This window comes from Ailuropoda melanoleuca, chromosome 12 (genome assembly GCF_002007445.2).
Source record: "Ailuropoda melanoleuca isolate Jingjing chromosome 12, ASM200744v2, whole genome shotgun sequence".
Taxonomy (NCBI): Eukaryota; Metazoa; Chordata; class Mammalia; order Carnivora; family Ursidae; genus Ailuropoda; species Ailuropoda melanoleuca.
In genome coordinates, this window is record NC_048229.1 from 36,593,474 (window position 1) to 36,606,448 (window position 12,975).

Here is a 12,975-nt window from a genome sequence, read left to right on the forward strand (position 1 = left end):
TTCCACCCGATCCCCCCACCCGCGTGGGTAGTGGAGTCAAAATTCCAACCTGTATCCGCACCGTTCATTCCCCCCACCCCTACTCCGTGCCCGCAGGTGGACGGCAAGCTCGTAGCGCTGCCCTACCAGCTGGACTCGCGCCTGAGCGCGTACGTGAGCGGCGCGGACGTGGTGGTGACCACGGCCGCTGGGCTCTCTCTGGCTTTCGACGGGAACAGCTTCGTGCGCCTGCGCGTGCCGGCGCCGTACGCAGGCGCCCTTTGTGGCCTGTGCGGGAACTACAACCAGGACCCCGCCGACGACCTGAAGGCTGTGGACGGCGACCCGTCCGGATGGCAGGTGGGCGGCGAGGCGGGCTGCGGGGAGTGCGTGCCTGGGCCGTGCCCGCCGCAGTGCACAACCGAGCAGCAGGGGGCCTTCGCCGGCCCGGATGCCTGTGGCGTGATCTCCGCTGCCGATGGCCCGCTGGCGCCCTGCCACAGCCTCGTGCCACCCGAGCAGTACTTCCAAGCCTGCTTGCTGGACGCCTGCCAGGCCCAGGGCCATCCGGGAGGCCTCTGCCCTGCCGTGGCTGCCTACGTGGCAGTCTGCCAGGCCGCGGGGGCCCAGCTCGGCGAGTGGAGGCGGCCGGACTTCTGTCGTGAGTACTGATGCATGCCTGGTCCACATAGTAGGGGGTCTCCCTGCCTCCCCCTTCTCACGGCTCTAAGACAAGAGCCTTCTCCTCCACCATGGGGTTAGGCACCACCTTGCCTACCCTGAGCCAGATAGGTCCTGTCCAAAAACGACCTTGGCATTCACACACTGAAATGCACCAGGTCACACACTGCAATGGGAGAGACTCAGATACACCTGGACAGAAACCCCGGGTCCAGTACCCTTTCAGAGATTCATGTGTTGATATCCTAGTCAGATGGACTGGGGTGGCTGAGCCTGCGAAAGCTACACAGCAAGATACACCTGGTCGGGTAGATTCTCTCAGGTAACCCTGGAGAGAGACCTAGAGAGCTGGTCCCATGCACCTACCCTGTTTCCGACACTGAAATACACAAGGGCAGAGAGAATTGGTCTGATAACCTCAGAGGGGTACTATCCTGGTTAGAGGCACTTGGGCAGAGACTCCCAGGTAGAATCATGACCATCGCTCCAGGTAGATACATACAAGTTCATGGTGGGATCATCCAGGACAGTTCCCCTCAGACACATCACCTTGGTCACATGTATCCTGTCAGCTTCATCCAATCAGATACACATGGTCAGAGTCACACTGACACCAACCTTGTCAGAGAGACTCCATCAGAGGCTCCGGGTCAGACATCCACAAGCCACCTATACTCAGGTGGATTCGGACCAGAGATACAAGATACATATGGCCCCACACCCCAGTCAGATTCACCTGGGCAGGTTCTCCCACTCAGCACCTCCCCTGTCCCCTCCCTCGCACCTGCCTGGCTCATTCCCTCTTGGTCCCCACAGCCCTCCAGTGCCCTGCCAACAGCCACTACAAGCTCTGCGGTGACTCCTGCCCTGTCAGCTGCCCAAGCCTCTCTGCGCCCGAGGGCTGCGTGCAGAGCTGCCGTGAGGGCTGCGTCTGTGATGCCGGCTTTGTGCTCAGCGGCGACACCTGTGTTCCCGTGGGCCAGTGCGGATGCCTCCACGAGGGCCTCTACTACCCACTGGGCGAGTCCTTCTACCCCGGCCCTGAGTGTGAGCGGCGCTGTGAGTGTGGGTCGGGTGGCCAAGTCACTTGCCAGGAGGGCTCGGCCTGCAGGCCCTACGAGGAGTGCCGAGTAGAGGACGGTGTCCAGGCCTGCCACCCTACAGGCTGTGGCCGCTGCGTGGCCAACGGCGGCCTCCACTACATTACCCTTGATGGGCGTGTCTATGACCTGCATGGCTCCTGCTCCTACGTTTTGGCCAAAGTCTGCAACCCACAGCCTGAGGACGAGGACTTTAGTATTGTGCTTGAGAAGGATGCGGCCGGTGATCTCCAACAGCTGGTGGTTACTGTGGCTGGCCAGGTTGTGACATTGGCTCGTGGGCCAAAGGTAAGTGGGCGTGGCCTTACCCTGGGGGTCTGAGTGGAATAGGGCCCACCCTGAGGGTTTTGAGGGAGCTATAACCCACCCCAAGGTGAGTGAGGGGGACAGAGATCTGAGGGTCTGAAGGGGACACAGTTCCACCCTCGTGCAGTGCAAGGGACATGGTCCAACCCCAAAGGGTCTGCGAAGGACATAGCTCCACCCTAGGAGTCTGAGGGTACTACCTCACCCATGGTTCTGTGAGTCCCTGACCCCCCTAACCTTTCCACTCAGGTCACCATTGACGGTGAGGCTGTGGCCCTGCCTGTGGCTGTGGGTCGCGTGCGGGTGACTGCCGAGGGCCGGAACACGATTCTGCAGACAACCAAAGCACTGAGGCTTCTCTTTGATGGCGATGCCCATGTCCTCATATCCATCCCCAGCCCCTTCCGTGGCCGGGTCTGTGGCCTCTGTGGGAACTTCAACGGCAACTGGACCGACGACTTTGTCCTGCCCAGTGGCGCCGAGGCCCCCAGCGTGGATGCCTTTGGAGCTGCGTGGCGGGCACCCAGCTCCTCCCAGGGCTGTGACGAGGGCTGTGGGGCCAGCGGCTGTCCCGTGTGTTCGGCCGAGGAGACGGCACCGTATGAGAGCAACCAGGCCTGTGGTCAGATCCGGGACCCACAGGGCCCTTTTGCAGACTGCCACGCGGTGCTGAACCCCTCTGAGTACTTCCGCCAATGCGTGTACGACCTGTGTTTCCACAAAGGCAGCACGACCTTCCTCTGCAGCAGCCTGGCGGCCTACACGGCGGCTTGCCAGGCAGTCGGTGGGACCGTGAAGTCCTGGAGGACAGATAGCTTCTGCCGTGAGTGTCCAGGGGGGTCCCTCAGAAGACTCCAGACCGGGCTCAGGGACACCCCCCTGACCTGCGCCTGTCCTGTCTGCGTCTCAGGAGCAGTCCCTCCCTCTGGAAGGCTCCCCCAGCCTCTCCCACAGCATACCCTGCTGGCCTCCCTCCTGCCCCCTGACTGGCCCTTCTCAGACACCTTTCAGGAGCCTGCCTTCCAGGAACCCACAGACGCAGTTCTTCCTCAGGGCTCATCCTGAACCCTTTCTGTGGGGACCCGGGAGGGCTGGTCAGGCAGGTCCGGAGCTCACGTGATAAAGCCTGAGTCTGTGGCTCACCTGGCCCCCCAAGATGGGACCATATCCCCTCAGATCCCCAGCCCAGGACCGTACCTCTCAGGTACCCCCAGTTAGGGCTATGTTTCCCTCAAACTCCCAAAGTAGGACCATGTCTCGTTCATTCTCCCAGGGACAACACCTATGTCCAGAGCCATTATCCACCCCTATGGCCCTCGATTTGTCCTCAGTGCTGACAGTGGACACTGCCTGTCTTCAGCCCCGACCTTTCTCCTGACTGCCAGTCTCGGAGGTCCAGCAGCTTCCTGGACACTTTCCCCTGGGTGTCCTTAGGGTCCCTTACACCTGCTGTGTTCCCATATGACATCAGCATTTTACTCCAAATCTGATCCTCCCATTCCCTGACCCTAGTCCCCATCTCCAGGCAGCCACGCCATCCGCCAATTGCTCAGCCAGAGCCGAGGACCTCACCCTGGAGGCTTCTCCTGGGTCCTTGCAACTCCCTGTATTTGCCCCCATTCTGGCCCTGGACCCCTCTGCCTCTGCTTCCCGGTGCAGCCCTGATCCCGCTGGGCCATCACCATTGGTCCCACTGACATGAGCTCCACAGGGCAGGGCCGGAGGCTGTTTTCGTTGCTGGCGTCCCTGTCACTGCCAACCCAGATCCTGGCGTGTGGGGAGGCCCCGGTCAGTGTCAGTGTCGAGGGCCTCAGGCCTGACTCGCCCCGCCCCGCCTCCTCCCTCGCAGCGCTCCAGTGCCCCGCCCACAGCCACTACTCCACCTGCACGCGCTCCTGCCAGGGCTCCTGCGCCGCTCTCTCCGGCCTCACGGGCTGCACCAGCCGCTGCTTCGAGGGCTGCGAGTGTGACGACCGTTTCTTGCTCTCCCATGGCACCTGCGTCCCCGTACAGAACTGCGGCTGCGCCCATAATGGCCATTACTTGCCGGTGAGTGCAGGCTGGCGGCGGGCAGGGAGGGTGCAGGAGCTCGAGGGAGACTCGGGGCTTCTGTACCGACCCCCTCGAGAATGGGGACAGAGGAGCCACCTCCATTTCCCAGTTCGGTGACTCAGTGCTGGTCAAGTCCCGGTAGGAGTGTCCTGAGGCTGCTGAGACGAACGACCTCAAACTTGGTGGCTTCACACCAGAGAAATCTATTGTCCCAGAATTCTGAAGGCCAGCGTCAGAAAGCAGGTGTCGGCAGGACGGCACTCCCTCCAGAGGCTCCAGGGGAGAATCCATTCCTTGCCCCCGCCCCACGTTTTTGGTGACTGCAGGCATTCCTGGACTTGTGGCCACCTCCGATTTCTGCTTCCCTGTCACATTTCCCTTCCTCCTCTGTGTGTGTGTGTGTGTGTGTGTGTGTGTGTGTGTGTGTGTGTGTGTTAAAACTTCCTGGTGCCTCCCTCTTCTAAGGATACATGGGGTTGCATTTAAGTCCCACCCAGATAATCCAGGACAAGCTCTCCATCTCAAGATCCTTAATTCATCACATCTGCAAACACCCTTTTTCCGTATAAGGTAACATTGACTGGTTCCAGGAATTGGGACCTGATATATTTGGGGGCCATTATTCGGACTCCTACAGTCACCTCTCGGAGCCTCATTTTCTTCCTGGGGTTAATCATCAACCTGGCACCATAGGTGTCTGAGCATCGAGTGTCGTTGTGCCTGAAGGGCACCCCCTGGGCACCGGGCCTCACCCTCTGCCTCCATCATACAGTAAAAACACCAGCAACTTACAACAGCACAGTAGGTGGTGAAGTTGGCAATCTGTCTACTGATGGAAGTTGAAAGTGAATTGGATTTATTTTTGTGCTTGATGTTTTCTGCGCTCTTGCGATGCCCCGAGTTTGTTACAGGTGTTAATTTATTTAGTGATCATAAGAATCCTATGAGACGGGCACCACTGCGACAAGGAGAGGTCAGCCCAGGACTATCCCTTAGCAAGTGGTGATGCTGGGATTCACACCCCAGCAGCCCAGACCCACCCTCTGAACAAGTAGGCATCCTGCTCCTCAGAAACATACTTACCAAGTAAAGGAAAGATGGATGACCACATTCCATCCTCATTTCTTTTTTTTTTTTTTTTAAAGATTTTATTTATTTATTCAACAGAGATAGAGACAGCCAGTGAGAGAGGGAACAAGCAGGGGGAGTGGGAGAGGAAGAAGCAGGCTCATAGCGGAGGAGCCTGATGTGGGGCTCGATCCCATAACGCCAGGGTCACGCCCTGAGCCGAAGGCAGATGCTTAACCGCTGTGCCACCCAGGCGCCCCACCATCCTCATCTCTCCCCATCGTTTTATTAATGGCAAAAAGGTAGAGGCTAGAAGGCCTGGAAGTGCAAGATTTCTGGGGAAGGAAATGCCAAACTTCTCCTTGCTCTGGGTGTCACCGACTACAGGAAGCCCTCCCTGATCTGCTAGACTGGATTAGGTATTACCCAAGTGCTTCCCCATCCCAGCCCTGACCACTCTGCCTGTGCTAGAAGGATTTGTGAGTCTGGTATTCACCAGAGAAGTCTGGGCTGGAGATACAGACGAGTGAGCGATCTGTGTAGAGATGGTATTTAGGTCTTTTGTTACATTCATTCATTTCTTTAATGTTTTCAGACTTCTATTTTTATTTTTTAAATTAACATATAGTGCATCATTTGTTTCAGGGGTACAGGTCTGTGATTCATCAGTCTTATGTAATACCCAGTGCTCATTACAACACATACCCTCCCCAATGTCCCTCACCCATACCCCATCCCTCCACCCCCCTCCCCTCCAGCAACCCTCAGTTTGTTTCCTATAGTTAAGAGTTTCTTATGGTTTGTCTCTCTCTCTGGTTTCGTCTTGTTTCATTCTTTCCTCTCTGCCCCGATGATCCTCTGCCTTGTTTCTTAAATTCCCCATATCCATGAGATCATATGGTAATTGTCTTTCTCTGATTGACTTATTTCACTTAGCATAATACCCTCTAGTTCCATCCACGTTGTTGCAAATGGCAAGATTTCATTTTCGATCCTGAGTAGTATTTCATTATGTGTGTGTGCGTGTGTGTGTGTGTGACATCTTCTTTATCCATTCATCTGTCTGTCGATGGACATCTGGGCTCTTTCCACAGTTTGGCTATTGTGGACATTGCTGCTATAAACATTGGGGTGCACGTGCCCCTTCAGATCACTACATCTGTATCTTTGGGGTAAATACCCAGTAGTGCAGTTGCTGGGTTGTAGGGTAGCTCTATTTTTAACTTTTTGAGGAACCTCCACACTGTTTTCTAGAGTGGCTGTACCAGCTTGCATTCCCACCAACAGTGTAAGAGGGCTCCCCTTTCTCCACATCCTCTCCAACATCTGTTGTTTCCTGAACTTGTTCATTTTAGCCACTCTGACAGGTGTGAGGTGGTATCGCATTGTGGTTTTGATTTGTGGTTCCCTGATGCCAAGTGATGTGGAGCATTTTTTCATGTGTCTGTTGGCCATTTGTATGTCTTCTTTGGAGAAATGTCTGTTCGTGCCTTCTGCCCAACCTCTTGATTGGATTATTTGTTCTTTGGGTGTTGTTTGATAAGTTCTTTATAGATTTTGGATACTAACCCTTTACCTGATATGTCATTTGCAAATATCTTCTCCCATTCTCTTGGATGTCTTTGGTTTTGTGGAATGTTTCCTTTGCTGTGCAAAAGCTTTTTATCTTGATGAAGTCCCAGTAGTTCATTTTTGCCTTTGTTTCCCTTGCCTTTGGAGACGTGTCTAGCAAGAAGTTGCTGGGCCTGAGGTCACAGAGGTTGCTGCCTGTGTTCTCCTCTAGGATTTTGATGGATTCCTGTCTCACATTTAGCTCTTTCGTCCTTTTTTTAAAAAGATTTTATTTATTTACTTGACAGAGAGAGACACAGCCAGCAAGAGAGGGAACACAAGCAGGGGGAGTGGGAGAGGAAGAAGCAGGCTCCCAGCGGAGGAGCCCGATGTGGGGCTCGATCCCATAACGCTGGGTTCACGCCCTGAGGCGAAGGCAGACGCTTAACAACTGAGCCACCCAGGCACCCCTCTTTCATCCATTTTGAGTCTATTTTTGTATGTGGTGTAAGGAAGTGGTCTGGTTTCATTCTTCTGCATGTGGCTGTCCAATTTTCCCAAAACCATTTCTTGAAGAGACTGTCTTTTTTCCCCTGGATATTCTTTTCTGCTTTGTTGAAGATTAGTTGACCATAGAGTTGAGGGTCCATTTCTGGGTTCCGTATTCAGACTTTTATTTTTAAAGAATTCAAACTTAAGGAAGCTTGCAAGAATCATACAAAGAACTCCTGTATACCTTTCCTTTAGGTTCTTGTTGACCTTCTGACATGTTTGCTTTTTTAAAAAGTATTTTATTTGTTTATTTGACAGAAAGAGAGAGAGAGAGAACGAGCAAGGGGGAGGGGCAGAGGGAGAGGGAGAAGCAGACTCCCCACTGAGCAGGGAGCCCAATGCGGGACTCGATCCCGGGACCCTGAGATCATGACCTGAGTCGAAGGCAGACGTTTAACCGACTGGGCCACCCAGGCGTCCTGACACGTTTGCTTTATCATCCTCTCTATATAAATATATGTGCACATTTTTCCTGAACTATTTGAGAGTGATGCTGACATAGTGCCCCTTTACCCCTTAGTACTTTAGCATGGATTTCCTAAGAATAAGGAAATTCATGTGCATGATTATGATGTGATTAATTTCAAAATTGGAAAATGAACACTGATTCAACACTATAAAGATTTTATTTGAATTTTACCAGTGGTCCCAATAATGTCCTCTACAACAATTACCCCCCCGCCCCGGACCAGAATCCGAATGAGGATCAGACACTGCTTTTAGTTTTGATGAGGTTTGATGAGATCTCCAGGTAGTGAACACAGAGAGAAGGAAAAGGCCTAAAGACTGCACTCTGAGCAAAATAGCAGTTAAGGATTTGGGAGATGAGGACCAAACTGAAAATGCAGTGAGGAGAGAGCAGCCAGTCAGGTAGAAGAAAAAAAAAATATTTCCTGGAGTTGGGTTCCCGGGGCCCTGTGTTCTAGGCTGTGGATGTCAGGACTCTAGGCTCTCTGTCCTACCTGGTATCAGTTGGCTTTTACTGGGTTACAAATTACCCCAAAACACAGTGGCGTAAAACAACTGTTTGTTGAGTTCATGATTCTGGGAGTCTCCTGTTTGGGTTGGACTCAGCTGGATGGCTCTTCCGCGATTCTGGGGCTCACTCATTCATCGATAGTCCTGCGGCAGGTCACTGGGGGCTGGCTGGCATACAGTGGTAGCATCTGGGATCATTGTCTCTCTTCCATGGGGTCTCATCCTCCAGCAGACTAGCCCACGCTTGTTCTTATGGGCAGAATTCCAAAAAAGAGGGGAAGGGAGAGAGAGAGAGAAATCTGTGAGGTCTTATGAGGTCCAACCAATGGGGCGGCATTGTTTCTGCTGCCTTATAACAACCAAAGCATAGCATCAAGGTGAACCCAGATTCCTGGGGGAAAGGGAAGTAAACTCCATGGCTCTCAATGGAAGTTGCTGTCAGTTCACTCTGCGTGGATGCAGAGGGGTTGGGAGATTGCGGCCTTACGTGCGATCCACTGCACCCGGCCACCTGGCCCCTCTCTCTGTGCACAGGTGAACTCCTCACTGCTGAGCTCAGACTGCCGCCAGCGCTGTTCCTGTTCCCCAAGCACCGGCCTGACATGCGGGGCAGTCAGCTGCGGGTCAGACCGTGTGTGTGAGGTCCAGGCCGGGGCCCGGAACTGCTGGGCCCCCCAGGGTCTCTGTTCCCTCTCTGTGGATGCCAACCTCACCACCTTCGATGGGTCCCACGGAGCTTTCCGCTCCCAGGGCATCTACGAGCTGTCTTCCCTCTGCCCGGGGCTACCGGACACGATCCCCTGGTTCCGCGTGGTGGCTGTCGTCCAGGCCTGCCAAGGCAAAGTTGGACCTGTGAACCAGGTTCACATCTTCTTCGAGGATGGGCTGGTGATTCTGAGCTCAGAGAACGGAGTGTGGGTAAGCCTGGGCATGGGAGCACATCTCCCATGGGCTTTTGTCGTCCTGCTGCCATGTCCCTACAATCCTGGCTGCCCATCTGCCTTGTGTTTTCTTTATCCAGATCTCTGTAATTTAGTCTCTGGATTGGTATTTGTGTCAGTATTTCAAACTTAGTCTCTCTGTTCTGGCTGAGCTCTTGAGGAACGAAAACATGCTCAAGTCAATTAGTCATTTTGATCATAGCATTAATCAACTCCATAGGTTGTAAGCAGCAGAAACCTGAATTCAGATTGCTTTAACCAAAAAGGAATTTTTTGGCCCCCAGAACTAGAAAATCCAGGGGTAGAGCCTCAGGCGTGGCTGGATCCAGGTGCCCTGGTAGCTATTATCTGGGTTCATACCTCTATCTTTTGGACTTGCTATTCACCAAATCAGTTTCATTCTTTGTGGTTCCCTACAAAGACAAGGACTATTTTTATCCCCATTTTACACAGAGGATAAAAGAGGGCTCAAGAAGATGAAATCATTCATTCAAGGCATTAGGACAGTGCCTGGGAGAGATCCAGGCTTTGAACCCATCAGCTCCAGGCTCAGTTCTCAACCACGTTGGTGGGAACAAAGTGTTGGGGGTAACTGTAGACACAAGGGGCCACGATCACGTCCAAGTGCAGTGTTCAGTAGGAACTGCTCCTGGACTCTGACGATGTCTGTCATTGTCTGCCTCTAGGAGTCTGTTCCAGCCCCGGTGCCCCGTCCCTTCTGTCCCTTGACTTCCTCTCACTTACATTTGCATTTGCCAAACCCCATGGTTCTCGCCACCCCTATTCCAGATTTCTGAGAGAGAATCTGTTTGGCCAGACTGAGAGCTGATGCCGACTTGGAGGCCAATCATTCATGTCCCACGTGGGAGTGTCCCAGACCCAAACACAGACATCAGGTTGCACTAAAGTTCCTAGATGAGCATGTCCCTATTTCTATGAGCTGTTTACTGATTGCAGAGACATCCACTGGGGTCTTCTGGGTTCAGTGGAGAGAGACAGCTGATGCTGTACACACCCCCCTCAGTGGATGGTCTGCATCCCCCCACCAGCGCGTGGAGATGGGCCGAGACTCAGCCCTGCGGGAAACAGGGAGGCTTGCGTTCTCTCTTTAGGGTGGTCTGAGCCAATCATTCCTTTTCTCAAGCCATCTCCTTGATCCATAATTCAGGTTGACAGACACCTACTCTTGACCTCCCCTTGACCCTCTATCGAGAGAAACAGTTCTCTGCAGAGCAGACAGATGCTCTAGAAATGGGAATCGGATCAGGTGGAAAACTCTATGGTGGCTTCCTGGAGCAGCATTCCAAACTCAAGCCACCTCCCTTCCTTGGGAGATCTAACTCCTGCTGACCTCCAGCCCCGTTTCCGGTAACTCTGTCCCTCATTAGCTATGCTAATGATAGGCCCAGGTGACCTTTCAGCAAACCAGGCTTGTTCCCACCTCTGGCCTTCACATGTGCTGTTCCCAGTGCTGCAAGCCTCTTCTCTCAGGCGGTCGGAGTTCACACCTTCTTGTCCTCCAGGTCTTATTCCATCACCGCTTCTACAGAAAGGCCTTTCCTGACCGCCTACAGAAGTTCCTCCTCTCCATCCCAGTCTCCATGCTATCACTCTCTTTGATTTCCTTCAAAACACTTCTCGCTCTCTGAAGTCATCCATTATTTGTTTGTGTTTATTGCCTTTCTCCATCACTAGAATATAACCCTCAGGTGGGCAGTGGTCCTGTCCATCTTGGTCATCACTTTTTCCCCAGTACCCAGAACGGGGCCTGGCCACCCAAAGAGGATTCCCAGGAAAGGGTCATTTTTGTGAATACATTCAGCCCTGCTCCCTCTACAACAGGCCATGTGCTGAGTGACACAGATGATTCAGACCCAGTTCTTACACTTCCAAAGCTTGAAGCCTGGTGAAACTTTGCATCCTACAACTATCCTTCACTACATCCATCTCTCTCTCTCTCTTTCTTTAAAGATTTTATTTATTTATTTATCAGAAAGAGAGAGAGAGAGAGCACAAGCAGGGGGAGCAGCAGACAGAGGGAGAAGCAGGCTCCCCGCTGAGCAAGGAGCCCAATGCAGGACTCGATCCCAGGACCCTGGGATCATGACCTGAGCCGAAGGCAGACGCCTAACCAACTGAGCCACCCAGGGGTCCCATACATCCATCTTTCTTTCTCTCCTTCTTTCCAGCCATCTATTCTTCTACCTCTGTTTCCCTTTCCCCTCTCTCCTTCCCTCCCCTTGCCCCTCCCTCCATTCCTTCTTTCCTTTCTTCTATCCATCCACCCATCCATCCACCCACCAATCCATCCATCCATCCATCCATCCATCCATCCATCCATCCATCCATCCAGGTATATCTACCTATCTTTCCAATCAACTGGCAAAGGAAGACTCAGACAGAAATCATTTAGAAAAAAAAAGAACTTTTATTTCAAAGAAGTTTCTCTAGGGAGTCTAACTCTAGAAGGATTAACTCAATAAAAACAAAACAGTTATTTAAAGGAAAAAACTCATACAGTTCCCAAGGTTACTGAATCCACAGCTTATGACAGAGAACCAGTAGTTTTCTCACATGATTATGATACTTTCTAGGTCATTATTTGTCTTTGGACATCAGCATTGAAAAAATAATTCGTGAAATTGCTTTTGTTAGGGAAGCAGTAACTTACAGGACACACACAAGTGTTCTTTTATTTTGAAAAGCAGAACCAGACAGGACAATGCTGGGGTTGGATTGTATGTTTATCTGGTACAAAATGCTCCTCACCACCCCAGATGCCCTTGCAATGTTTTGTGCATCCTTACTTATCCATTGACCCATCTCTGTGTCCACCGTCTGTCCTTTTAACCATCTGTCCAAATCTCCAGCTAGCTTATGTACGCATCCCTCCGTACAGTGCCTCCATCCACGTCTCTGTCTCTTTTGGCACCTGTGTCTTTGCTTTTGCTCCTTCAACTTGTCCTGCTTGGAGTCTCCATCCTGGTAACCCTCCAGCTCCTTTGTGGCTCTAGCCTCACCTCTGTTTTCCCCTACCACCACCAGGTGAATGGTATCCATGTGGCTCTCCCAGCTGAGTTATCAGCATCTGTGTCCATGCAAAAGAATCCCGATGGCTCCGTGAGTGTTAATCAGAAGGCAGGGGTCCAGGTGCAGCTTGGCATCAAAGGGCAGCTGACGGTGATGGTCAGTGAAGAACATTCCGGGAAGCTGTGTGGGGTCTGCGGAAACTTTGATGGGGACCAGACCAATGACGGGCATGACTCCGGAAGATGACAACGGAGAGCTGGAAGGTGCAGGACTTCTCCCTATGGTAAGGGACAGAGCATGGGAGCCAGGCTGCTTGGGGCAGTGGCCCGTGGGTCCCCATGGGAAGGGGATGGTTGGGGTAAGTGCTCAGTCTGCAAGAGGAAGTGCTAAGAGTCTGTCTCTTGCAGTGACAGCTGATCAGTCATCTGCCAGGAATGAGGACTTCAGGACCTGACCCTCTTGGAGATTGCAATAATTGGAGGGTGCACAGTGTCCCTGTGTGCCCCTACACTGTTCTACCCCTTTGATGACCCACTGAGGCAAACTGCTAGAGCATTGAATAAATATCTTAGGCTAAGCTGCATGCCAATGTGTCTGACTTATGCCTTCTCCTCCCTGAGTTTCCTCTTGCACAGCAGCTGTCAGATGTCTAGGGCATCTGGCACATGAGGAATTTTTACTGAGGGGTGAAAAGATGGGTGGGTGGATGGGTGGATGGATGGATTATGGGTGGGCGG

The 12,975-nt window shown here is 52.8% G+C and overlaps 1 protein-coding gene across 1 annotated transcript in view; it reads left to right on the forward strand.

The window, feature by feature from the left end:
• FCGBP (Fc fragment of IgG binding protein) overlaps window positions 1-12,821 on the forward strand; it is a 41,409-nt gene extending 28,588 nt beyond the window's left edge. The window contains exons 14-20 of the mRNA XM_034638625.1: window positions 97-640; window positions 1,477-2,048; window positions 2,316-2,889; window positions 3,916-4,115; window positions 8,802-9,185; window positions 12,254-12,521; window positions 12,646-12,821. Coding sequence (XP_034494516.1) covers window positions 97-640; window positions 1,477-2,048; window positions 2,316-2,889; window positions 3,916-4,115; window positions 8,802-9,185; window positions 12,254-12,484 — 2,505 coding nt within the window. The 3' untranslated portion in view covers window positions 12,485-12,521; window positions 12,646-12,821. The remainder of the gene's footprint in view (window positions 1-96; window positions 641-1,476; window positions 2,049-2,315; window positions 2,890-3,915; window positions 4,116-8,801; window positions 9,186-12,253; window positions 12,522-12,645) is intronic.
• Window positions 12,822-12,975: the final 154 nt, after the last annotated feature.